Source organism: Branchiostoma belcheri, unplaced genomic scaffold (genome assembly GCF_001625305.1).
Source record: "Branchiostoma belcheri isolate BF01 breed outbred unplaced genomic scaffold, Haploidv18h27 scaffold210, whole genome shotgun sequence".
Classification (NCBI taxonomy): Eukaryota; Metazoa; Chordata; class Leptocardii; order Amphioxiformes; family Branchiostomatidae; genus Branchiostoma; species Branchiostoma belcheri.
In genome coordinates this window covers 80,916-108,880 of record NW_017803603.1, presented here as the reverse complement: position 1 = coordinate 108,880, position 27,965 = coordinate 80,916, and the positions used below count along the sequence as shown (strand labels likewise).

The 27,965-nt window shown below is 44.5% G+C and overlaps 1 protein-coding gene across 1 annotated transcript; it reads left to right on the top strand.

The window, feature by feature from the left end:
• Window positions 1–494: 494 nt before the first annotated feature.
• LOC109469881 (myosin-7-like) lies at window positions 495–27,965 on the top strand. Its single transcript, XM_019768638.1, has 44 exons — window positions 495–574; window positions 1,693–1,861; window positions 2,297–2,411; window positions 2,622–2,765; window positions 3,536–3,692; window positions 4,114–4,141; window positions 4,319–4,430; window positions 4,617–4,773; window positions 5,489–5,587; window positions 6,006–6,154; window positions 6,622–6,709; window positions 7,264–7,426; window positions 7,954–8,059; window positions 8,511–8,681; window positions 9,121–9,300; window positions 9,736–9,874; window positions 10,442–10,515; window positions 10,888–11,093; window positions 11,520–11,640; window positions 12,054–12,190; window positions 12,647–12,728; window positions 13,141–13,314; window positions 13,764–13,898; window positions 14,338–14,411; window positions 14,785–14,908; window positions 15,043–15,129; window positions 15,545–15,690; window positions 16,075–16,165; window positions 16,943–17,086; window positions 17,335–17,466; window positions 17,978–18,091; window positions 18,741–18,922; window positions 19,679–19,871; window positions 20,323–20,559; window positions 20,933–21,113; window positions 22,073–22,313; window positions 23,009–23,195; window positions 23,941–24,093; window positions 24,926–25,108; window positions 25,534–25,704; window positions 26,135–26,335; window positions 26,937–26,957; window positions 27,084–27,203; window positions 27,814–27,965. The coding sequence occupies exons 2-44, from the start codon at window positions 1,785–1,787 to the stop codon at window positions 27,838–27,840; spliced, it is 5,823 nt and encodes a 1,940-aa protein (XP_019624197.1). The 5' UTR covers window positions 495–574; window positions 1,693–1,784; the 3' UTR covers window positions 27,841–27,965.

Genomic DNA, 27,965 nt, shown 5'->3' with positions numbered 1-27,965 from the left:
TACAAGGGTTTAGGGGCGACTGGAAAGAGAATAAATTGGCAGATAACATACCTGAGGAGTTAGTCTGCTAAAGGTGTACAGTTTTCCACTGCCAAAACTGTACTCCTATAGCAGACCAGCTCCCTCGGCATGTTATAGTGTTTGGCCAAGTTCTACTCTTTCCAGCAGCTTCTGAAGCCTGGTAGAGGCTAGCTGCATTTGCCAGACGTGCAGTTTTTATATCTTTCAAACCAGGAAACATTAAACTTGAAAAGATTGACGCTTTCTGTTAAAGGACCACATAACAGGGTGTGTATCCTACTATCCTACTGTGAGAGTCGATCCGCAAATATCACATCCGGAGTAACTTTAGACTGCACATTCGCCGACTGAACTTCAAACATGGCAAGTTTGGAATGCGATGAAACTTGACATTGCCTCTACTAAAGGCCCGATCGACAGGGAGTGTAGCAAGTCGTGAGAACTTCTGGCGCCCCTTTCATAACTTTTACGTGCTCGGGTCAACATGAAAGTCCGCATATAAAAACTCCGGACAGACTGGATATAAGTCACACAGCTTTGGACTCGCGGTTAGGTATGTCTGCTCTCCGTTTCTATTTTTGTTTGGTTTTCTTTTATTTACAATTTTAGCGGAAACAAAACATTTTCTTTACCAACGTTAACGCACATCATATGTCAAGGCAAAGTTTCCTAGATTCAACAAAAAGTTGTTTGACCAATCTATGCGTAAGATATGCATATCTATGAAATTAGTTATAGATGAGTATCTGAAAGAATGTTTAGATCTCAGGTATTGTAGAGTAAACTCTACATTTAGATGTATGTATAAACTCTGTAGTGGTATTTTACCGTATTTACTTACCTTTCCTTGTGTTCCTGGTGTCAAAAGTATTGTATAGATTTTGCATATTGTGCAACAAAACATCCTTCTCCGACTGAAGTGATTCAAAATTCTTTACTTTTTAAGTGTTGACGATGTTTTTTGTGTCTTGCTGAGCGTTTATAGTTAGTTTATTCAAGGCTGTCAGCAGACGACGACGAAGTGATATTTTTGGTTTATTTACTTTCCAAATTGTGATAAATCGGGTAATATAATCCATAAGTACACCATGGAGATGTTTAAGATTCCAGACATACAAGTACTTATGTTGGGTAAGGGCTGGGCTCATGCTAATAAGGAAGGAACTGATATCAAAAGGCAATTTTCTGTTTATAGACACTCACTTTCTTACTTATCCTCTTCATCCCCAGCGAGACATAAGGCCAAGGCTTTTTCTTTCCATCTGGGTCTATCCTTGGTAACCTTCTTTATTGATAGTCCACCCTGGCCACAAGAATTATAAATAAAGATTTATAAATAAAAAGAGTTTGAAAGAAAAACTTCAAAATGAACAAAAAGGACTCGCTAGTAAATCCTAAGCATTTTCCACCGATCTTAATGCCGCATGTCACTACCAAGTTATTATCATCATCACCATTTGATATTCCATATCACTGTTCGCTAACATGTACATGATTGTACATTAATTGTTAAAAACAACTAGTCAACTTTATAGTCAACAGTCCTATAAATATTAATGCCTTGATTCCTAACTTGAAGTATCATAATTTCAGTTTATCCTGCTTGGATTCTTAACTAAATCTGTTATCGATCGTGTGCGCTGAAAAGGTACTTTTGTTCCAACTTTCCAGAGCGGAATCGCCGAGGCTGTTGTACTCCTGAGTCCCTGTAACGACTCCTGCTATTGGTCAGTTGAGCGAGCGCTCCTGATTGGACGCCCAAGATGGCGAACTACGAGCAAGAGAACTTCATGCGGTATCTGGCCGGGGACGAGAAACGGATGCTGGAAATCCGCAACAGGTGCGACATTACGGCTTGTCTAAAACAGAATGTAACTAGAAAATTTGCAAAGCAAATGCATAATGTTTACCTTCTCATATGGTCTACTCTGTTAATTCTTACTCAAGCACATTCACATACGTGATCATATGAGCCCCTGATTTGCATAGTTTCTTTCTAATGATGTTCATCTTTAATAAACTTTCAAACATTGCAAGCATAAAAAAATCATGACAGGAGTCTAAATCCCTCCTTCTATAAAATTGCAACATCATGCAACCCAACACCAGTTACCATCGTGAGAGACAGTCTGGTTCAGTCAGGTCAGAGGTCACTGTTTGGAGAAGAAGAAGAAGAGGAAATGTAGCAAAAACAATGTTTTCCTTCTCATGTCAAATCATGAAAAAGAAAGTTCTGCACCCTTGCATGCATGACATGTTTTGTTTTTTCCTGCAGGCCGTTCGACGCGAAGAAAGTTCTGTTCGTCCCCGACAAGAAGGAGGTTTGGGTGGAGGGAGAGATCCGGGCAACCAAGGGCGACATGGTCACCGTGGAGACCGTTACTAAACAGGTAAACATCAGTACCATCATGGTACCATGAATTAGCTTTGCCAGAAAGCAGTGCCAGAAAACGATCTTATGAACCTCGAATGCTCTAGCCTGAGTGTCAGACATTTTAGGAGCGGACGAAATCTAAAAAGGCTGACACTTAGTCTATGCATGCTGAGCAGTGGATCACTTGATGCAGAAAGTTGTCTCTAACAGCTGCCTCTCTCCGCAGACGGTGACAGTGAAGAAGGACAACACCCACCCCCTCAACCCGCCCAAGTTCTCCCTGGCTGAGGACATGGCCAACCTCACCTACCTGCACGACGGCTCCGTGCTACACAACATGAGGGAACGCTACAACCACAAGCTCATCTATGTAAGTCTTACACAGCATGTTACAACAACAAGCTCATCTATGTAAGTCTTACACAACATGCTACAACCACAAACTCATCTATGTAAGTCTCACACAGCACGCTACAACCACAAACTCATCTCTGTAAGTCTTACACAGCATGTTACAACAACAAGCTCATCTATGTAAGTCTTACACAGCATGTTACAACAACAAGCTCATCTATGTAAGTCTTACACAGCATGTTACAACAAGCTCATCTATGTAAGTCTTACACAGCATGTTACAACAACAAGCTCATCTATGTAAGTCTTACACAACATGCTACAACAACAAGATCATCTAAGCTATGTAAGTCTTAGTCCCATCTACAGTAACGTACCAGTAACACTACATTAACGTACCAGTAACGCAACAATAACGTTACAATAAGTAACACTACTGTAACAGTAATGCACTGTAAAGCCACAGAAACGCACTAGTAACGCAACAGTAACGTACCAGTAATGCTACAGCAACGCAACAGTAACGTACCAGTAATGCTACAGTAACGCAACAGTAACGTACCAGTAATGCTACAGCAACGCAACAGTAACGTTGAAGTAACACTACAGCAACACTGCAGAAACGCTACAGTAACGCTATATTTCTAAAATCTCCAGACGTACTCCGGGCTGTTCTGCGTGGTGATCAGCCCGTACGCGCGCCTGTCCATCTACAGTAACGCACCAATAACGCTACAGTAACGCGACAGTAACGCAACAGTAACACAAATATATTCCCATCTCCAGACGTACTCCGGGCTGTTCTGCGTGGTGATCAACCCGTACGCCCGCCTGCCCATCTATAAGAACGAGGTAGTGGCGATGTACCGGGCCAAACGCCGGATGGACGTCCCCCCCCACCTGTTCGCCATCGCGGATGAAGCCTACAGGAACATGCTGGAGGGTAAATACCTTACATTAGCTCCTTACTAGTCCTTGAGGCACATCTTTTTCACCTGATGTAAATGCTTAGGCCACACCAATTTGATTGGTTCTCGTATTTTTTCCAACTCTATTTAAGAGTTGACTCGTGGAATGTTGACCACACCTCCGATCTTCTTCAAGGTGATTGACCCAATCGTTTCCGTAAGGTCACGTGTTACGGAAAGTTTCCGTAAGGTCACGTGTTACGGAAAGTTTCCGTAAGGTCACGTGTTACGTAAGTTTCTGTATCTATGTAAGTAGATGTGTAATTCTTCAGCTGATCTTGGCACGTCTTTCAAGTGATAGTTTCATTCGTTTTGACTATGAGCCTGGTATGCGTCATCTCTTTGCCTTCTTGTTTTATTCTTTCACTTTTTCTCTTCTGTCGACTCCCTCTTTAGATCGCGACAATCAGTCCATTTTAATCACGTGAGCATCGCTGATTCTTCTCAATCCCTTTTATTAAATCATAAACTTTCTTTCTGCTGTTTTAACGATTTGCAGTCCCTTTCTATCACGATATGCTATCAATAATATAGTCAGTCAATTCATAGTTTGTTTTAGGCATACGGTGTTAGACAGAGTAACACAATGACTGTTTTCTAGTGGCGAGTCTGGTGCCGGTAAGACGGAGAACACGAAGAAAGTGATCGCGTACTTCGCCAACGTCGCCGCCCTGGGCGAGCTTCGGGAGGGAGGAGGCTTCGGCGGGAAGAAGGTTTGTAAATTTGGTCCTAACTATAAGGAATAGGCAACACTGCAAAACGTTCACCAATACAATTTCCCAATCTTCTCACCATTTTCACACTATGAGAATACAAAATCATCACTAGACTATTTGATAATTGAGAACAACTTTGATGACATGTTTCTGTCTCCGGCCACCCCTTCTGTTGCGTTCTAGGCAACCTTAGAGGACCAGGTTGTCCAGACCAACCCCGTCCTGGAGGCTTTCGGGAACGCCAAGACGAACCGGAACAACAACTCCTCCCGCTTCGGCAAGTTCATCCGGATCCACTTCGGCGGGAAGGGCAAGCTGGCCGGGGCGGACATCGAGACGTGTGAGTCCCGTTTTCTGATGTTTGTTCATGCATTTTCATTCCAATAGTTTGGTTAGCTGGCTAGCTAGCCGGTGTGTTATGCCGAAGGACGGTTACACCGGTTATACAGATACAGAAATGATCTTCGGCAAGGGCAAGCTGGCCGGGACGGACATAGAGACGTGTGAGTTCCGTTTTCTGATGTTTGTTCATTCATTTTGATTCCAACACTTTGGTTAGAAACAGCTATTAGCTACCTAGCTGGTGTGTTACACCGAAGGGAATCTCCAAGCAGATCCTAGGCTGGCAAAAGACAGTATCAAATTGGCCAGGGAGGGTCAACTTGGAAGGTGTATGGACCCTAGCTCTCTGGCCAATGGATACTGCCTGGCCAATTTGATACTGTGTTTTGCCACCCTAGGACCTGCTTGGAGATTAACCAAACCAAACCAAGGGACAACACGTAAATACAAAGTACGCAAAGGCAGATTATTTCATTTGTTGTTTATTGACAAACAAACAAACAAACAAACGAACAAACAAAGCAATGTCTAGCTAGGACATCGAATTATATTTGGTGGTAAAAGACATGAGGCGCCTAAGAGAAGAGAAACGAAGTAATACAGCAAGGAATACAGACAGCCAGGTCATAATAGCTGCTAGGAAAAGTTGTAGCTACGAAAAGATACGCGGTCGTCGTGAGTTGAAATCTCGTGTGGTTTTCCTTCTCTCACAGATCTTCTCGAGAAGTCTCGCGTGATCTCGCAGACGCCTGGAGAACGATGCTATCACGTGTTCTATCAGCTGGTGTCGGGGGCCTTCCCACAATACACCGGTAAGACATTCTGCAAATTCTTTACGTGCACTACCAATCTACTGTCAAAATCACTTCCCACCCACCATGCAAATGAAGCTATTTGAACAAAGCCGCGGCTCAGTCATCTACCACAAAAGTTTCTCACACTATCACGGAAAAAGTTCGTCTGTGTTGGAAGTTACATTTGAAAAAGTTTACGGTCCAACACCACAAAATCTCTCACACAGAGCTTTCGACCAGTCACTCTGGTCTTCCTCAGTAGACTGACCCAGTGGGGCTAGTCACGTGGCTCATCTGAACTGTGATGTTAACGCCGGGTCCTTTCACCAGATACCTTTGACCCAGTGACTGGTCGAAAGCTATGAGTGAGAGAACTTTCTTTGTGTTGGGCCAAAACTTTAAACAAATTTCAAAAGTTTCTCTTCTGCGTCTGCAGAAAAGCTGCTGCTCGTGAACGACGCCCGTGAGTACAAGTACATCTCCCAGGGTGACGTCACCATCGCCGGGGTCGATGACCGAGAGGAGATGCGGTTCACAGACGAGGCGTTTGACATCCTGGGCTTCAGCAATGACGAGAAGATGCAGGTACAGCATCTCTGTTCACTATGGTATGAATGGTTTAAAAGAAGAATTATTGTGTAGAGGCCTAACTACATGCCAATACCTGTCGTACACTTTTTAAACTGGTATTCATGGAATTGTCTTTTATGTTATGATACCCACCCTGTTGAAGTATTCTTCAACCAGAAACTTTATCATATCAAATATCATACGGGTCGCTGTTGCTGAAGCACAGTTCCATCAACATCACATCGCTTGGCGCATGTAGACACTACTTCATCAACTTCGTCCACTTGTGTTATCGCTGTCATGTAAATAGAATGTACAAATCATTATTCTTTTCTTAGCTAGTGTTATTGATTAATCCAGTGGCTTTCGGAGTAGCATGTACGCCTAGTTCACAAAGTTGTTAAAGAAGAGTAACTATCCTTGTCCCACAAGCTTGTTTGTTTGTATCTGTTTTCGTTTTTGATACATATGCCTTCTTCCAGGTGTACCGTCTGGTATCGGGGATCTGTCACTTCGGCAACATGAAGTTTAAGGAGAGAGGAGAGCAGGCCGAGTGCGACGGCATGGAAGGTGAGAGGTTTTGGTTTCTTTGAGGAAGTACAGTGGTCTTGTCTTTGTAGGTCTTACGCACACCACTACGTATGTCTTTTCTTTTTGTACTATGTTCAATAGTCGTTGGCATACATGTACATTGTACCATGTACTATTGTCGTGCAATAAAGTTCTACAATGTTATATATGTGATTTTGAGACGATATATCTAAAGTGACTCTTATGTAAAGTGCCCCTTTGGACAGTGTCTGGTCTCAATAATGGGACTGTTCATAGTGAATTGTTGATAGCCCTCCCCCCCCCCCAAAAGTTTCACCATTGCAAACGCTACCAAAGGCAAAGACAGAACCCTCCTGGCGAAGGCGCTAACAGAGCTCCGTGGTTCCGTTCTGTAGCTGCTGAGAAGGTGGGTCATCTGTTCAGCGCGCCGAGTGCAACCTTTTCATCTGTTCACCTGTACGTAGCCCCATAGGGCATGGATTATCTATTTATCATAAGTGAATTGTTTGTAGCCCCAGGGCTCTTTGAAAAACACCAAAATGACAATATGTTTTTCCCACCCCGTCCTGCAGCTGCTGAGAAGGTGGGACATCTGTTCAGCGCGCCGAGCGGAGACATCACCAAGGCCCTGCTGAAGCCGCGGGTCAAGGTTGGGAACGAGTACGTGGTGAAGGGCCAGACGGCCGAGCAGTGCTTCTACTCAGTCGGCGCGCTCAGCAAGTCCATCTACAACAGGTAAACAAACAAGCAAAGCATACAAACAAACAAACAAACAAACAAACAAACAGACGGCCGAGCAGTGCTCCTACTCCGTGGGCGCGCTCAGCAAGTCCATCTACAACAGGTAAACAAACAACAAGCAAGCAAACAAGTAAATAAGGGGAGGTAGCCATGGTTGGCATGGATAACGTTTTGATTTTATTTAGTACGTTTATCTGCACAGAAATGGTATTTTACCTGACAAAAAACGCGTTTCTTACACAACTTATCAAATAAAAAACAAACAAACAAATAAACAAGCAACCAAAAAAGGGACGATGGCCATTGTTGGCATATGGATAACGCTTCGATTTTATTTAGTACGTTTATCTGCACAAAAAATGTGTATTTTACTGACAGAACGCATTTTCTTACAGAAGCAAATAAACAAACAAACAAACAAACAAACAAACAAACATGGGTGACAGGAGCCATTACTAGTATGGATATCAGTACACAAAATTGTGCGTTTCCTGACTAGTCTCGTCTCCTGCTGTTCCCAGGCTGTTCATCTGGCTCCAGGTTCGGCTGAACGAAACTCTGGCGACTGAACTGAAGCGGGAATACTTCATCGGCGTGCTGGACATAGCGGGCTTCGAGATCTTCGACGTATGTAGTTTCAATCGAAACGTATCATATCATGATATACGTGACATAACGTGACGTTTCGAAGTTTGCAACTCTGTAATGGTATGATATTTTTTACAAGTTCGTAAAGATATTTCTTAGAGCCATCCAGGTCTTTTCCAGGCATTGGTATCTGTTTAGTTAGTTGGACAATAGTTTTAAAACTGAAACACTTTTAAGCAGATTAGCATCAACTGCACGGACAGGTTCGTAAAATACCGCATGTTTGTACAAAAACAGGAGGAATACCATCAGCAACGGGCCATGTGGTACACACCTAATGGACAATTCACAGCTGAACAGTTGCTTGCAAGCAGTTGTGCATCAACCACACTGAGAAACTGCAACAGTACTCTAGCTAAGCACGTCATGTTTGTAGAAGAATGGGAGAGACAGATCAGCTAATCATGTCTATGTTTCTCTGTGTTCACAGCTGAACAGCTTCGAGCAGCTGTGCATCAACTACACGAACGAGAAGCTGCAGCAGTACTTTAACCACCACATGTTCGTGCTGGAGCAGGAGGTTTACTACCGGGAGGGCATCTTCTGGGAGTTCATAGACTTCGGCATGGACCTGCAGGCAACCATCAACCTGATCGAGAAGGTGAGGGGCAGCTGCTGACGGCGTTCGTGTTTTAGATAGCGTTGCCTTTGACAAAGGGATTTAATTACAACAAGCTTTGCGTCACCTTGAAATTCAACCTTTTATTGTGTCTGGTATTTTGACCTGCCATTCTGCCTGTCAATCTTCCCTACCTACGTACTGTCAACCTACTTTGCCCGGACAGACACAGAAACACCTCCCTGCTGAAGGCATAAACCATCGTCCAGTCTTTCAGTTCTGTACGTCATGTACCTAGTTTCTATTTGTTGTTATCTGAGCGTTGTGCCACAAATGTTAAATACTTAGACTAAAAATAGATGCAATAAAATCAAAGGTTGTGGGTTAACGACCGTATACAGCAGGTTATACTAAAAAGCCGAATCTGCTGTTCAAGATGTAAAAGATTTAACAACATTGCAATTGTGCTAATCTGCTCCAGCCTCTCGGTATCATGTCCATCCTGGAGGAGGAGTGCATGTTTCCCAAGGCCACGGACATGACGTTCAAGGCCAAGTTGAACAACAACCACGCCGGGAAGTCCAGCATCTTCCAGACGCCCAAGGTCGGCCACAAGGTGAAGTCCACGGCGGACTTCGCTATCAAGCACTACGCCGCTACGGTGAGTACAGGTTTGTCTTTGTCACAGCGAAATCTAAAACTGTGTTTCAACACAGACTTAAACTATGTTCCTGGATCTTGTTAGATATTTTCTCTGACTCTGGCCTCTTCCCTCATGGCACGATTTATGTATTTCACCGATAAACAAACAAACAAACAAACAAACAAACAAACGAACACAATTAACAAGTTTGAAGCCTTCATCATGGCCGAATGGCCAAACCCATAGGGCACGTGACCTTACGGATCAGTGACGTCAGCAATTTATTAAAAGCATTTCACCATCTAAACCAGCCCCTATTTCATAGCTTTGGTTTCTTGAGGCAATGGACATGGAAACATTGAAACATCTCAGAGTCACCGCATTTTAAGGATCTATACAGGTTAAGACGAAGCTAAGATACCTTGAGAGTTCTTGTGTCTGATTCGTCCTCAGGTGAACTACAACGTGGCTCACTGGCTGGAGAAGAACAAGGACCCGATTAACGAGTCTGTGGTGGAAGTTCTGCAGAAGTCCACCAGTCCACTCATGTCCGACATGTTCAAGGACTACGTGGGGTCCAACAGTCAGGAGGGTACGTCCTATTACGATATAGAAGTGTGTGTCTCTTTATAAAAGATATTACATAGAACTTTATTGCACGACAGTTGTACATGGTACAATGTATGGCAAAGTACAAACACCACCAACAACAACAAAAAACAATAAAATGAATGTGTTCAATAAGGCCTAATGTAGAATAAAACGTAACATATCCTAATTACTCAAACAACAGGGGCTAGCACAAGTCTTTGATAAAGTGTGTGTAAGTGTTTGTGTGTGTATGTGCCTGTGTGACTATGTGTGTGTTTGTGTGTATATATGAATGTGTGTTTGTGTGTGTATATGTGTTTGTGTGCGAATGAATGAATGAATATTGTTGTGTGTTTGTGTATGTTAGGCTTAGTCAAAAAGCATTATATTTTCTCAACCTTGTTTTGTTGTCTTATTCAGAATCTAAATATCTTGGACAGTCCTAATTCTTCTTCTGGTGATCATTTTCTGAACAGATCAGCATGTGACAAACTGGTGTTTGACCACATAACTCCACCTTTATGTAAAGTGTATTTAACCACACCTGTGTACGATGTGGTTTTCACAGGTGAGGGGAAGAAACCGAAGAAGGGGAAAGCCAAGAAGAGCGCGGCGTTCCAGACGGTGTCAGCTCTTCATAGGGTAAGGTTTGGTAGGAAAATGTACTTGACGCTGAGAGATATCATCATCTACTGTATTCTGCATATGTTGTCATAAAGACGTCCTGCAGCTGTGTTCAGTCTTTCTCCATCTTCTTCCACTTGACTTCTGTCTCTCGAGCTCCCTTAGCTCTTCAGAGAGATATCACCATCACCTATTTAGTTTCCCCTCTGAAATGTGACGTTCTTTGAGATAAAGCGTAAAATATTAAGCGGTGTACCCTTTCAACGTGTTTCCTGATGTAGCAACTATGTTGTTTTTATTGTTGCCCCACATAGGACTAGTTCCTCTCTGCACAGGAGCTAAGGAGAAACACCAAATTAAAACTTTATTTGCCACATTTCCTGTAACCAGGAGCAGCTCAACAAGCTGATGTTCACCTTGAAGAACACCTTCCCGCACTTCGTGCGCTGCATCATCCCCAACGAGACCAAGTCTGCCTTCGTCATCGACTCTCCGCTAGTGATGCACCAGCTGACCTGTAACGGTGTACTGGAGGGCATCAGGATCTGTAGGAAGGGTTACCCCAACAGGATGCCTTACCACGAGTTCAGGCACAGGTAAGCTCTTCCTGGCTAGAGCGCATTTGCACTAGAGTGATTATGACGTAACAACCCTACGCCATGTTGGTTGGTTACACTGCGCTCATGAATGGCATCAGGTAAAAAAGTTCAACGGTTCTCCATAGCCCAATGGGATGCCTTGCTACGTGTTCAGACACAGGTTAGAAGCCTTTGAAATTTTGAATGAAGCCTTTTGCACTCACGTGACCATGACGTGATTTAGCGTTCACCATGTTGGTGGGTTAAAGTTGCAGGTCTGTCAAGATACTATGAGAAATGTTTAGTATGATAAAATACGATGATTTGGTTGCTAACCAGTTACTGATTTGTCTTGCAAAGTATTTGTGCAGTGACTGCCCACCCACACAAACTTGTCAAGAATCTTGGATCACCAAAAGTTTTGCTGATGCCTTTCCTCTGCAGGTACCAGATCCTGGCCCCCCAGGTCGTGGCCGGAGGGTTCGTGGAGAATAAAGAAGCCACCAAGAAGATCCTGGAGGCGATCGAGCTGGAGAGCGCCCGGTTCGCCATGGGAAGCACCATGGTAGGTCAGGGGACGCCGGCAAATAGTAGAAACCAGTTACGTTGTTATGAAATAGACAAGAAACCTTTACGAGTAAGTGTTGTAGACTTTGGAAGACTCTCGTGACCACTTAATCTATACAATCTATTTGTCTTCACGCACTCTTACCAACAGATAAATGCTGCAACACAACGATTTCTTTTGTAGGCCCAATAGACTAAGACTAATCTCCAAGCAGATCATATGGTAGCAAGGCAGTATCCACTGGTCAGAGGAGTGTCCATTAGCCACCAAAGGATACTCCTGTGGCCAATGGGTACTGCCTTGCCACCATATGATCTGCTTGGAGATTACAATATACAACTTCTGTTTATATATCATGTTATGTTGGAAGTCACCAGAAGTGCAAGTTGTATCTTTTGTACCTTTCCTAGGTGTTCTTCAAGTCAGCCGTGGTTGGTTACCTGGAGGACCTGCGTGACGACATCCTGTCACGTGTTATGAAGAACGTCCAGGCGCGTGCGCGGGGCGCCATTCACAGGATGCGACTTTTGAAGATGCTGGCGCAAAGGTAACCTAGCAACTATTTCAAACGGTGGTATCTAGAACAAACGTGCGGTCCTATGCGTCAGGGTTACAACCTACAAGGTACAGAACTACAGTGCAATGCAACGCCTAAGACACAACAAGAGAATAGAGAAACCATCTACATGTATATCTTTCCTGGTTGCACAAATTGTACGACCTTGCGATGGGGAAGGAAACTTGTGACGTATTTGGCATGAACGGAAATGTGATGTCAGCAACGGGTCAAAGGTGCCCGATAGTTGGTGTCGGCCCTCGTCTCGGCTTAGAGATGGTTGAAGTTTTCTGCTGTATGTGGGCCTTTCTCACTCCTCTTGAAAAGTAATCCTGTTGGGTGTCCAATATTCTAACGTCTAAATATTGTAATCTACAGTAAATAGTGTAAAACTTTCACAGATGATCCCCCTATCGAACATTTATTGTTGTGTTGAACCGTCTGTAGGGAGGCCAGGCGGATTCTGCAGCGGAACGTCCGGAAGTGGCTAAAGCTCAGGACGTGGGAGTGGTGGCGGCTGTACGTCAAAGTACGTCTTGGCTTGCCATACTTTTTGGAATGCTGTTTGTCTAACATCTAATCTGTAGCTTGTTGCCCCGTCTAGATCTATAGAATATCTGAACTCCAAAATAACGCGAAGCATGTTACAATATCTGACGTACTTCCCAGTGATGTCAGCTTGCAAGTGTACCTACCTACCTTGTTCCTTGACCTCCTGAGAGGGGGGATGTGAGGCAAGTTTACGAATTGTTGAATCCTTTCAATTGTTGAATTCTTTTAAACCCTCAGCAGTTCGTGATGATGTTCTGCAGTGCAGTGTAATTGTTGTGGTTGTTGGAATAATTTCTGGCTGCTGTTAGTCTTTCTTCATCATATCAGCTAAATGTAGAGTAAAGTCAAGTCATCAAGGCTATAAAGTTGATAAATACCATATGTTATAGATCAAGCCGCTGCTGCAAGGTTTCCGCACGGAGGAGGAGCTTCGCGCGAAGGAGGCTGAGCTGCAGGACCTGCGGGAGAGGTACGTGGAGGAGGAGAACCTGCGCAAGGCGCTGGAGAGGAAGTGCACAGCCCTGGAGCAGCAGAGCAACGACATCCAGAACCAGATGCACGCGGTAAGCTAGAGAGAAATAATCGTTGTCTTGTAACCTAAAAAATATAATAACATGCAAACATTGCAAATACTAGTTGGAAATACACGACGAAGGGAACCAAAAACTATTGTCATTGATGCATATTTCTCGTCTTTTCTCAAATAACGAGAATCCTTTTGTCCGTTTGAAAAAAAATCCAACCACAGTTATGAAACTAGGTAGCTATAGGCCAGGCAGCAGATTCATTCGACGGCAGGGGAAGATCATGACCAAGTTTATACTGAATTCCAGCCATCAAAAGATCTGCTTGGAGATTAAAAAGGGGCCATCTTGGTGTGATAGTATCAATTCTTACAGTCCAGTTTCGGGGTTGACATCTTTGAAAGGTGACCCGGTATGTCAATTCTCCCCCAAAATGTTCGTAACAAATCTCTCTCTCTATTTTTATTGTGAACAATTTCTCCTCATAGATGCACGATCTCCAAGAGGACCAGGAGGAGCGTTACGCCATGCTGGTGAAGAACAAGGCGGCTCTTCAGCAGGAGAATGAGGAGATGAAGGAGAGTCTGAACGAGCTGACGGAGTCCAACCTGCAGCTCACACAGGCAGGTTCCTTGTGACTTGATACACACACACACACACACACACACACACACACACACACACACACACACACACACACACACACACACACACACACACAGTCACACACACACACACACACACACACACACACACACATATATATATATATATATATATAAATCCGTCCTACAATCTACCTGTTCTAAGGCAGAGTTTCTAGTGTTTTAGAATTGTTAAATAGGAAAGATAAGATGAGTATTTAAAGAGCCTAATACCAACTGTTTTTAAATATGTAAAAAAAGTACTCAAGTCAGCCCATGGCTGTGATGTACTTTACCTGATCAAAATGAATAAACCATTCATTCATTCATTCATTCATTCATTCATTCATTCATTCATTCATTCATTCATTCATTCATTCATTCATTCATTCATTCATTCATTCATTCATTCATTCAGGCCAAGAAGAAACTGGACGGCGAGAACGAAGAACTCAAGAAGGACGTGGAAGACTTGGAGACCAGTCTTGCAAAGTGATGATAAATCTCTCGCTTTGCATGAGTATCAACCTGTGGCAAAACTTTCATTGGGAACATACTTCCGCTATGAATGTATTACAGAATGGTCGCTTATAGTAAAGGGTACCAGTTTTAGTAATATTCCTTAAGATAGAGACTCAGTGTCCTTAAAAATCTGACGAAATGAAGCCGTAAAAATGATATGCAAATGAGCCGTCAGGTAACCTGATGATATGTCAATATGATAATGATGACGATTCCTTTCCTACAGTAGACTCATAAAGTGGCCTACAATAGCCATAATTGATTTGAGAAGAATCATGATTGTACTGTAGGTACAAACCTGGTAAAAATAAAGGCTCACACAGAATCTGTCATGTTTTTTTAGGATGCAGAGGGACAAGAAGGCTGCAGAGGAGAGGGTACGCCGGACTGCGGAGGAACTGTCCGAGGCAGAGAACAGTATCAAGAAACTGAACAGGGAAAACAAACAACTCCGAGAGCTGCAGGAGGTCAGCATAGCTGTACCAGTTTTCATTTATTTAGTTACATATCAATCTTTGATACATATGGGAAGTCGTCTTAGCCAAATAAGGCTGATTTCCTTTAAGTTTTATTAACTTTGATTTCTGCAATGTCTCCTTAGCAAACCCTAGTGGACCTTCAAGCCGAGGAAGAGAAAGTCAACAACCTGACGAAGCTCAAGAACAGGCTGGAATCACAGCTTGAAGATGTAAGCATAAAATCGACCACTACATATCATATCATATCATATCATATCATATAGCCAAATCATACATCACACGTGTAATTTCAGCAATCAAATTGAATGTACATACTGTGTGTTTGTGAAGCAGCTGCCACAAGTTCTGATTACATATGTCAGGTTTAACCATCCAATATGGTGGACAGCACTGACGTCATAGTCACGTGAGTGCAAACACCCCATATAAGGAAGTTAACATCTACCTATCATCACCTGCCTACAAGCCTAACTGGGTCAGTCTACAGAGAATGACCAGAGTGACTGGTCGAAAACTCTTGGCGAGAGACCTTTTTGTGTTGGATCTAAGGTTTTAGCTCTAAACATGTAGCTACCATGTACCAACACAAATGAACTTTCATGATCTACCTATCAATATTTGTAGATGGAGGAGAGTTTCCACCGCCAGAGGAAGTTCCGAGTCGACGCCGAGAGGGAGAAGAGGAAGCTGGAGGATCAGCTGAGGAAGAACACGGAATCCTTACAGGAAATGGAACGTGCCAAGAGTGAGCAGGAAGATAAGATCAAGAAGTACGAATCTCTCTGTCATGCTATGATTCACTGCTGTAGCTTTATGGTTGTTACGGCATTTCTGTTTGTGATTTCAGCAAACATTGCACATTTCCATAAAATCACATCTTTGTAAATAGTTGTCACGTAGATGAAAGCAATATTCTGCTCGCCTTCTGCTGTCCGGATGATAAACGACACGACACTTAGGACACGTAACCTTAAGTACATGTAACTTCAGCAACACAAATGTACATAATGCTGATTATAAAACTGTATATATAACTGGTGCTAGTGTTGACTAAGTATCATGAACTAACTATTGGTTATGTTGAAGAAACCCTTTACCTAGAGATTTACCCACCTGATAACACTAATCTCTGTTGTACATCTCACTACTGCCAGGAGGGAGTTTGAAATCGGCGCACTGAACAGCCGGCTGGAGGGCGAACAGAGTCTGGTGGCGCAGCTCCAGGCCAAGATCAAGGAACTACTGGTAAGGTCAAGGAACTACTGGTAAGGCCACCAGGTGTTCACTTAAGGTATTGCCTAAAATGTCTTCTCTGTGGGAAGGAGATGATAACATCAAATTTTGTCCAGTATAAGATGTAGCCAACCAGTCATGATAGACATCGTGATCAAACCACCAAATGAAAGGATTTACACGAAAGAAAGCAAAGAGCCAAAATATATTCAAGAATTACTTACATCTTGACATAGGCCTATTTCAGGCATCGCCGAGCAATGACAAAATTAAGGATTAGTGATCACCAATCACAGTTGGAAATTGGTAGGTACAACCAGACTCCCGCAGACAGCAGAATTTGCACTCTATGTAACTATAACTGTATAGAGGATGAAGCACACTTTGTTTTAGAATGTGCGGTATACAATGACATCCGGAAATCCTTTATTAGCTCCTTACAGTTAGAAAAGAAATTTGCATACTTGCCGAAAACAGAATTGTTCAAACATATTATGACATCCAAGCGCTATGATATAATTGAAAAACTATGTAAATTTGTCCATACATGTCTCAAAAAGAGAGAAGAGATCCTGTAGTTAGATCCTGTAAATAGAGAAATAGCACACGAATGTAACAATGACTTCTTCTATTCTTGTTACCAAGTTATTTAACTTAAGTGCATTTGGCCCGTGTAGGGCGTGAACATGCAATAAAGTTCATTGTCATTGTCATTGTCATTTATAGATTAAGTTCATACTTGGAGTTTTTTTATTGATAAGGCATCAACTCCTGAGCCTCTTCCCTCAGGTCCGTATTGAGCAGCTGGAGGCAGACCTGGAGGCTGAGCGGAGCGCGCGCGCCAAGGCGGAGAAGGCGAAGAACGAGGCGCAGCGGCACCTGGACGACATCGGGGACAGGCTGGAGGAGTCGGCCGGACAGACCTCCGCACAGGTGGGTAAGGCCTACCGTTAGGTGTACCTGTATCTGAAGCTGCACTGGGCCAGATGGGTCATTTACCAACATTTACCTGCGTCGTTCCTGTACCTACACAGGCTTGTGTTGTTTGCCTGCACGTGTCCCTTACCAAAAGTCCACACGACAAGTGAAACTGGCATTGCCTGCAAGCAAAGGAAGTCCATGCATGTAAACAAGTGAACAAATTGACTCTATATAACTAACATTCTCCCCCCTCCCCACAGATAGAGTACGCCCGTAAGCGCGAGGCTGAGATCCTGAGCCTGCGGAGGGACATGGAGTCCGCCTCCGCGCAGCACGATATCAACATGGCCGAGCTCAGGAAGAAGCACGCCGACCAGCTCCGAGAGCTGCAGGTTAGAACAGAACATAGTTACAATTAATCGATCGATCAATAAATCAATCAATCGATCGATCGATCCATCGATCAATCAATTCAGAGATCAACCATAGTGCAAGGCAACGTATGGCAACTTCTACTACTACTATTCTGCGAGCTGCAGGTTAGAACGGAACACGGTGGTCACCAATCAATCAAATAATCAATCAATCAATCAATCAATCAATCAATTCAACAATAGTACAAGGCAACGCTTGGGAACTTCTACTACTAATGCTAATTACCAGTAATTATCGGAAACCAACCTTATCTACAAAGACTTTGTGTTCAACAACATCAGAGAGATACATAGCGAAATTCCATACACAATTTGGCATTAGACTCTAGAAGCATGGAATAGCTGTTAGCGAAAGGGAGAACGGTAGTGTTTTAGGACAAACGTACAAATACACCCATGTCGAATCATTTGAAGGAACAGGTAGCCATTATGTCTTGAAAACATCCTTATTCTTACCCGTACACCACAGGAGTTGGTCGAGGCTCTTCAGCGGACCAAACTAAAACTGGAGAAGGAAAAGAACAACTACCGTCTGGAAGTGGAGGATCTGGCAGAAAACCTGGAACAGCTGACAAAACAGAAGGTATGTGACAGGCTTCTAACATGTTAACAGAAAAGACATTACAGAGCAGAAATGGTGTTTACAACTTGAATAGGAAAATGTATTCTTTGAGGAAATGTTTTGGTCTATGGATGTCTTTCATGAAATTCATTGACTTCCCTGAACATGCCGGCCAAAGCTAATCCTCGGGTGAACACTCTGCATGGAGAGCAAGGCAAGTGTTGAAATCATTAAAATAGTACAATGTACCATATTATTAAGTCGAATCGTATAACGGTCTTCGCTTATCCAAGAATATAGATTTTCCATAAGAACGGTTCTGTATTCTTGTGTACTTCCCAGAATCGTGCCTTAGAAAGGTTCTGGATAAAGCGCCGTTCTGGATAAAACACGGTTCTGAATAAAGTACGGTTCGGGATAAAACACGGTTCTGGATAGAGCACGATCCTGGATACAGCGCCTTTCTGGATAAAGCACGGTTCAGGATAAAGCACGGTTCTGGACAAAGCACGGTTCTGGATAAAGGACGATTTTGGATAATGCACAAGTCTGGATAAAGCACGGTTCTGGAGCACGTGCTTTAGCACGGTTCTGGATAAAGCATAGTTCTGGCTACAGCGTGGTTCTGGCATGGATAAACTACCGGTTCTGGATATTATTACTCCTTCAGGTCGGTCTTGAGAAGCAGAACCGTGAGATCACGGAGAAGCTGCAGGAGGTGAGCCTGAAGCTGGACGAACACACCCGCTCTATGCAGGAGATCTCCGGACTCAAGGCCAGGCTGCTGGCAGAGAACGCAGACCTGCAGCGCCACCTGGAGGAGGCGGAGAGTATGACAACTCACCTCAGCAGGCAAGGATGTTAGACAATAAAACATATGCATGATAGTACTCCTCCACATTAATTCCTCCATCGTAATGCAACTGATGTATATGGTATTGTGTTGAGAACTTTTGTGGTGTGTACTTTCACTATACGTATGATAATGTAATATATGGCATCTATACGTACTTCACGGACATGTACATCAGTCAAATAGAGCTAGCAGTACTTTGGTTCTTCAATATATGCATTACCTTTGTGGTATGTACTTTTGACATTTTGACATTTTCATTACAATGTTAAGCCTCTATATTTTTCTCAGTTCTTTATAAATCAGGATAAAAAAGGCCTAAAACATACCAAAAATAAGCCAAAGCCCAGACTTCTGCTTGGAGAGTAGTGACATCTTGCATGACATGCTGGTCCATGTTCTCAGTTCTTACTCCCTGCCTCCGTAGCAGGCTTATAGAACTGGGGGTTTGGCTAGCCTCCGCGCAGGCCCCGCGGCGGTGAAGAAGAGTTTTTAACGCGTTATTTTAATATAGCCGGCCATCCTACATAGCCGACGAGAGAAGGTTGCTTTCCGCCCACGCGGAAAGCAACCTTCTCTCGTCTCGTTAAAAAAAACAGTCCAAAAAACGGGGGTAATTCAACCAGGCCGGCTATGCTGTCTATATGAAATAAGAAAATAGCACATAAAAGCTCCCAAAGACCATGAAGACCCCAAAGCCCCCCAGTTTTTGGCATGCTGTGGAGGCTATCTTACTCCCTGCCTCGTCCTTTCAGGAACAAGAGCATGCTGTTGCAGCAGCTTGAGGAGATGAAGCACCAGTTGGATGACGAGTCCAAGGCGAAGGCCCTGGTGGCGCACCAGCTGCGCGCCGCCCAGCAGGACTGCGACACGCTCCGGGAACAGCTGGAGGAGGAGCAGGAGGCCAAGACAGAGACGCAGAGGGGGCTGTCCAAGGCCAACACTGAGGTGTTTGTTTATTGGTAATCTCCGAGTTGATTTTGTGGGGAAGGAGAGTCTTTATGGCCACCTGTATGCATCGGCCTCCCATAACAATTGGTCACACCACACGAGGTCAATGGATACATGTGGCCAATAGATACAGACTCCCTCGCCCTCCAGAATCTGCTTGGAGGTCTTCATAGTACTGCGTAACAGTAATCTTGAACTAGTTTAGCTCTGGCCGTGATAGAACGCCATGTACAGTATTGCTGGTTTATTGCTCTTAAGCACATCATCTATTCATCTCTGTAAAGAGTTGTGCTGCTTTTTTTCCACATGACGGCGTTGCATCAGGAAAAGTGCGTTCCCAAATGTTACTGAGTCTAAACCCCCTCAAGGCTCCTTAGTTACATTGTATACATCATCTAAAACACCACAAAAGAACGATAAGCCTTACCTAATTCTACATTACTTTCAGGTGTCAGCCTGGAGGGCCAAATACGAGACTGACGCCATCCGGAGGACGGAAGAGCTGGAAGATGCCAAGAAGAAGCTGACAGCCCGTCTTCAGGAGATGGAGGAGAAACTGGAGATCTCCGTGTCCAGGTGTTCCTCCATGGAGAAGACCAAGAACAGACTCCGGGCGGAGAACGAGGACCTCATGATGGACGTGGAGAAGTCGAACAGCATGGTCATTCAGCTGGAGAAGAAACAGGTAACAGCATGGTCATACAGCTGGAGAAGAAACAGGTGAAAAACCGTGACTTCTATCTGAATTAACCATTATGTACAAAGGAAGGGCTACCAGCGATGAAGTACCATCTAGCACCATTGAACAGTGTTGAATCCATAAAGAAGTTATCTGTACCCCAAATAATAAAGCTTAATTAAGGGACACAAACGACAAAAAACAACTTCTATCGTCACTTTTTCTCTCTATCTGTGGTCTCGTCAGTGGGAACCTATGAATCATTCTATTTGTGTACTTCTGCATGCTACTGACGAGCTGTCCATGTAGAGGAATGCAATGGTTTCCATTATCAGCATAATATAAGATTCTTACCAGCAAACTGACATTTACCTTCCAGCGTTTGATGGACAAGATCATCTCGAGCTGGAAGGCAAAGTTTGGCGAGGTGACGTCAGAGCTGGAGGAGTCGCGGAAGGAAAACCACGCGCTGAACAACGAGCTGATGAAGCTCAAGACGGCTTATGACGAGGCTATGGTCGCCATGGAAACACTCAAGAAGGAGAACAAGCAGCTTGAAGGTGAAGCTTTTCGGTTAAGCAAGGAAGAATGGGTCTAATTATATATACACACAATGGGTCTTATTGTACGTCGGTGAAGGTTAGACATCCAGGTAAAAAAACCCAGTCACTCAAGCAACTGGATATGATTTTGGAAACAGACGTTTCAGGTAGCATCCACTACCTTTCGTCGGTAACACGAGATTGTAGGGGAAATGCAGGTTTATAAGCACGAACTACAAGTATTGGTTGGGTTTAATTCTTAATCTTCTTCTTAATCTTAATGATACTGGTACAAAACCCTCGCGGGTATAGCCGACCAGGGGTAGGTCTTGGTGCACGGCTAAGAACGGCCGGTGGTGGTAGTGCTCATAGCAAATAAAGTGAAAAAGTTCTGTACAAGGTGAAAAAAAATAAAAGAAAAAGTGATGGCCGTCTTAGCATGATGTCTATTTACTCATGTATGGGGTGGCCCATATATCGGGCCAACCCCAGTTTGAAGTTCGTGAATGATGTACATGTAGCTATTTCAGTAGGTAGTTGATTCCAATCAGATATAGTGCGTGGAATGTAACTGCTGCGGTATATATCTGTTTTGAAGTATACTGTTTGTAGCCGTAGTGGGTGCCCCCTAGTGCTATTGGTATTCCTAGTGGTGAGGTTGTGTAGGGGTATGGCGACTAGGTTGTGGAAGGCTTTAAAGAATAGTATTAATCGTGAATGTTGCCTTCGTACTTGTAGTGTTGGCCAGCCCAGATTGTGAACAAGTTGTGTGGCACTGGTGGTGTGTCTGTAGTCATTGCATTGAGTATGCCTCTTCTGGGTCGTGCCTGACGTTATTTTGTAGTACCTTCAAATCCTTTCTCTTCTCTTACACGTGCACTCTCTTGTATGATTTTAAAGCCAAACGTTCCTCGGGGTTATTTCGAATTCATTACATTGAATCTTTTATCCATCTTTCTAACTTTCACCTTCTTCAGATGAGGTCGCCGGGCTGAACGAGGCAGTCGCGGAGGGAGCCAAGACGATCGCCGAGCTGGAGAAGGCGAAGAAGCGTCTTGAGGTGGAGAAGGAGGAGCTCCACACGGCTCTGGAGGAGGCGGAGAGCAGTCTGGAGGTGGAGGAGGGAAAGGTCCTGCGCCTGAACCTGGAGCTCAGCCAGCTCAAGGCCGACATCGACAGGAGACTGGCCGAGAAGGAGGAGGAGTTCGAGGTCACGCGGTCGGTATTTACAGATGTTATCGATCATTTGATATTGCAACCAACCAACCAACCAACCAACCAACCAACCAACCAACCAACCAACCAACGAATCAATCAATCAATCAATCAATCAATCAATCATTTTTACTGATGCCTTACTTTGCAAAAGCTGTCTATCCTTTTTTTCAAATTCACTTTGCAACTCAAAGCTCATTGTAAGCTACATGTACTTGCATATGATTCCTGAACTTGAAAAGATACATGATACAGTGGTGTGCAACTCTCTTAATATTAGCCTCACCACGGATAACATTACAGTTTAAAAGATGAGCAGTCCAAGATAAAAAGACAACATATGAAACTAGACCTTTGTGTATTGTAAAATTGTCTCCCTCCGTCTCCGTGATGCAGTAAGAACCAGGGGCGCGCGATCGAGAGCCTGCAGGTGTCCCTGGAGGTGGAGACGAAGAGTCGTGCCAGATAACCTGTGTCGCCCCCCGTCTCTGTTCAATGTTGTTGTTGTGGCTCTGACTCCAGCTGTTTTCTCCCCCTGATGTAGTAAGAACCAGGCGCGTGCGATCGAGAGCCTGCAGGCGTCCCTGGAAGTGGGGACGAAGGGTCGGGCCAGATAACCTGTGTCTCCCGTCTCTGTTCAATCTCAGATGTTGTTGTTGTGGCTCTTTAACTCCAGCTGTTTTCTCCCCCTGATGCAGTAAGAACCAGGCGCGCGCGATCGAGAGCCTGCAGGCGTCCCTGGAGGTGGAGACCAAGGGTCGGGCCGAGGCGCTCAGGGCCAAGAAGAAGCTGGAGGGAGATCTGAACGAGTGCGAGGTGAAGCTGGACAACGCTAACAGGGCGAATGCCGAGGCCAAGAAACTGATCGGCAAGCTTCAGGACCAGGTGGGTGGGAGAATAGACTACATAGACTGTTGCATTACTGGAACATACGAGAAGATATGTTGCTATGTAATATGAACAATCGTTATTGGATATTCTTGCACTTGTGACCATATGTGGTCTACAGGATATAAAACATAGTATTGAACGCTACATTCTAGCATAGCTTGCCATACGATAAATACAATACAAAAGACATGGGGTCGTGTGGCGTAGCGGCAGAGTGCGCGACTCGGAACTTAGAGTCCCGGGTTCGAGTCCTGACATGCCACCGATCTTGTGCCCTTGGGAAAGGCACTTTACACGACTTTCCTCACTTAGCTCAGGTGTAAATGAGTATTGTCCTGTCATGTATTTGTCCCCTGTGTTGGTGGCGGCATTAATATAAGTTGAAAAAACTTGAGTGTGTCGTCACCACGTCTGGTGATTACATGTTGGAATTAAAAAAAAAGAGACAAAAATACAATACGATAGTCTCGCTACTAACTATGACAGTTACCCATGTACCATGAAAGAGATGGTTTAAGGTTTCATCACTATTGAATCAGCCCATTTCAGTATGCAAATTAGGTCTGACATTTTACTTTTCCAAAGACAACGTGTACTTTTGTTGTTACTAGAGTGTTCGTGTACTTTTGTGTCTGAAATCCGCGACGCTTTATATTGCAAGGTATTAAAGTCTGCATATTTTGGAATAAAGTAATGATTTTGGAAATTTTCTGATAAGCAATCCTTTCCGACACATCAGGTTAGGGACATGCAGATCGTCATCGACGAGGAGCAGCGCATGCGCAGCGAGCTGCGTGAGATCCTGACGGTGACGGAGCGCCGTGCGCAGGCGTTCGCGCATGAGCTGCAGGAGACCAAGTCCCACTGGGAGGCCTCGGAGAGGGCCAGGAAGGTAAAAAGTAACAATGTGGTACATTCTACCAGCAGACTGAGAATCTACTGTTTTAGCTATTTATCGGTTAGACTGTGAAAGGCATTTAACCAGGCCTGCTCCCCTCCCCAAGAGTTTTCCTTTCTCATAACAGTTCCAAAAGCAAGAATTTTATATGACATGACATTTATTTGACATTTAAGTATGTTGAGGGCAACTTGCGCAGTCGTAAATGCATCTGTTCAATGTGGTCAATATTATAATTTTATCTCTCTGCCAGTGCGTCTGTGACTGGCGTGGCAGGGCAAGCCCAAATAGCCAGTTGCTATTTTAGTAATTTTACAAGGATCACTCTGATCATCCCCTAGGTGGCTGAGGCTGGGCTGGTAGAGGCGAACGACCGTGTGAGCGAGATGTCCTCCTAGAACAGCGCTGGATACCAGTTCAGCGCCACTATGGGAAGCCTTGGCCTGGTCATTCTTACTACTCGAGTTTAACTTTGGTTGTATTATTGAACCTTAATCATCTCCTAGGTGGCGGAGGCTGAACTGGTGGAGGCGCACGACCGCGTGGGCGAGCTATCCTCCCAGAACAGCGCCTTGGTGGCCGCCAAGCGCAAACTGGACGCCTTAGCCCAGGCATACGTATTACTCATTATAGTATTAGTTCTGATTGGTTCTGATTGCCTCCTAGGTGGCCGAGGCTGAGTTGGTGGAGGCACACGATCGCGTGGGCGAGTTGTCCTCCCAGAACTCCGCCCTGGTGGCCGCCAAGCGCAAACTGGACGCCTTAGCCCAGGCATACGTATTACTCATTATAGTATTAGTTCTGATTGGTTCTGATTGCCTCCTAGGTGGCCGAGGCTGAGTTGGTGGAGGCACACGACCGCGTGGGAGAGTTGTCCTCCCAGAACTCCGCCCTGGTGGCCGCTAAGCGCAAGCTGGACGCCGAGGTGCAGCAGCTGCTGGGCGAGCAGGACGAGCTGCAGGCCGCCGCCAGGCTGGCGGACGACAAGGCCAAGAAGGCGATAGGAGACGTAAGGGTCCTGTCATACTGAATAACCATTGAGCAAATCACTATATTAATTAAGGCCAAGAAGGTGATAGGAGATGTAGGCGCGCTGTTATACTGGTTAAACTGCAGCAGGAAGGAGTCTTTGTGCTAATCATTAAAACCATTGAGCTAATCGTTAAGGACAAGAGGGCGATACCAGATGTAAGGATGATATTAATCTGATGTAAACTGTAGATGAACATAATTAGCCTTGCGATGAGCCAAGCATGACAGACAAGGCCACGAGAGATAAGCCTGCTGTTATACTAATTAAACTGTAGTTGAATAGAATCAGCCTTGAGCAAAGCATGAAAGACAAGGCCAAGACGGCGATAGAAGACGTAAGAATGGACTCACACAGCCCATACTGTCTAAAGGTGCTATTAATCTGGTCCAACTCTTTTTCAGTCGGCCCGGATGGCGGAAGACCTTCGCGTAGAGCTGGACAAAACCGCTCACCTGGAAAAGGTCAAGCGCGACCAGGAGGAGAACATCCGGGACCTGCAGCGCCGCCTGGACGAGGCCGAGACTATCGCAATGAAGGCCGGGAAACGCATGATTCAGAAGCTGGAGACCAAGGTAAGTCGCAATGAAGGCCGGGAAATGCATGATAGAGAAGCTGGAGACCAAGGTAAGTCGCAATGAAGGCCGGGAAACGCATGATATAGAAGCTGGAGAACAAGGTAAGCCGCAATGAAGGCAGGGAAACGCATGATACAGAAGCTGGGGAAGAAGGTAAATCGCAATTGGACGAATAGTGCAAAGTTGGCCGAGGGTAGGTGACACACTGCTATGAATGTGATAAGTTTGAGTCAGCAAAATTATATTCAAAGTCAATATTTGACACATCAAAACGAACAGAATGTAAATGTAAAGAAAAAGTCTTCCGACTGTTTCACAAGACTTAGCAAACATATTGCGTGACAAGTGCTGCCAGTTAGTGTCAACTCTAAACATGTAACTACCAACACAGATTGGCGTTAATGAACGTTCTGCCATTGTTTTGAAGGTCCGTGAACTCGAGGCAGCTCTAGCCTCAGAAGCCAAGCGCCACCAGGACACCCTGAAGAGCCTGCGTAAGAACGAGCGCCGTCTTAAGGAGATGACCTTCCAGTCGGACGAGGACCGTAAGAACCAGGAGCGCCTCCAGGAGCTGGTGGAGAAACTGCAGCTCAAGATCAAGACCTACAAGAGGCAGACTGAAGAAGCGGTAAGGCCTTTGAAGATCCTTAAATGATATCGCCTTTGGTTTTCCTCCCAAGAATTTATACTCAGATCTTCAGTTTCGAGTCCTCGAATCTTGAACATTGAAGGATGTCAATACGGGAGACAATGGGTTCTTCATGTCCACTCGTCCTTGTCCTATGCCTATATCAGTGAGCAGAGTTCTGCTGTGGTGATGTTCGAGTCTTAAGTTCTTAATTATATTGGAATAGATTATAGATGCGGACAGCCAGAGGAGGTGTATTAACGTATTAAACCCCCCACATATCCCTACAGGCGGAAACAGCCACTAGCAGTCTGACGCGGTAACATGTACATGTGCATGCGGACAGCCAGAAATGGTGTATCATGCCATTAAACTCTCCCAATTCCCTGCAGGTGGAGGCGGCCAATGCATGTGCATGAGAACAGCTAGAAGTGATGCATTATCCCATTAAAACCCCACATATCATCCTACAGGCGGAGACAGCCACCAGTAGCCTAACGCGGTAACATGTACGTGCGCATGCGGGAAGCTAGACTTTAAGTAAACATGTAGATGCGGACTGTCAGAAGTGGTGCATTAATCCATGAAACCGTCCCTGCAGGCGGAAACAGCCACCAGCAGCCTGACGCGGTAACATGTATATACATGTACATACATGTACATGCGGGCAGCCAGAAGTGGCCCATTAACCCATTAACCCCCCACATATAAACATGTTTCCTTGCAGGCAGAGACAGCCACTAGCAGCCTGACTCGGTACCGCCAGACGCAGAACGAGCTGGAGGACGTGACGGAGCGGGCCGACATCGCGGAGGGCGCGCTGGCCAAGATGCGCGCAAAGTACCACGGGACAACCGCCAAAATCATGGTACGTAGTAAAATGTTGAACTTAATTTTATTTCATTCCGACATATATAATCACAAGACGTGGTGACGGCACACTCAAATTTTTTCAACTTATATTAATGCCGCCACCAACACAGGGGACAATACAATACTCATTTTCACCTGAGCGAAGTGAGGAAAGTCGTGTGAACTGCCTTTTTCAAGGGCACAAGATCGGTGGCATGTCAAGACTCGAACCCGGGACCTATTGGTTCCAAGTCGAGCACTCTGCCGCTACGCTACACGACACCACGTCCAACACATAGGTTAAACAGAGATCAAATTGTCGACGACCACTGCCGCCTTCATCAGGATAATTAATGACCAATCACTTCAAAGCGTAATCTCACGAGAGTTACGGTTACAGACACGTGACTTTTTTTTACACGAGACTTTACTAATACGTCAGGTAATCATGGTACGTGTTAGCACTGACGTGACTATGACGTGGTATTGTCCACCATGCCGGGTGGTTAAACTTTGAATTTGTGTTGGTGATTTCAATCTTGTATATCATCTATATTATGTAAATGAAACGGATATTTTACACTGTCTGACTCTAACTTTGGTCGATGTTTTCTTGTTTCTTTTAGATCCAGAAATTAAAGCAAGAAGAATGAAGACCATAGAGCTGATGTTTTACCTTACGTTTGCTGAAGTTAGATACACGAGCGCCTATGAAACCAAGATGAACACCAATATGCCTATGGAATAACGATGAACGCCGACTCGCACTTAAAGACAA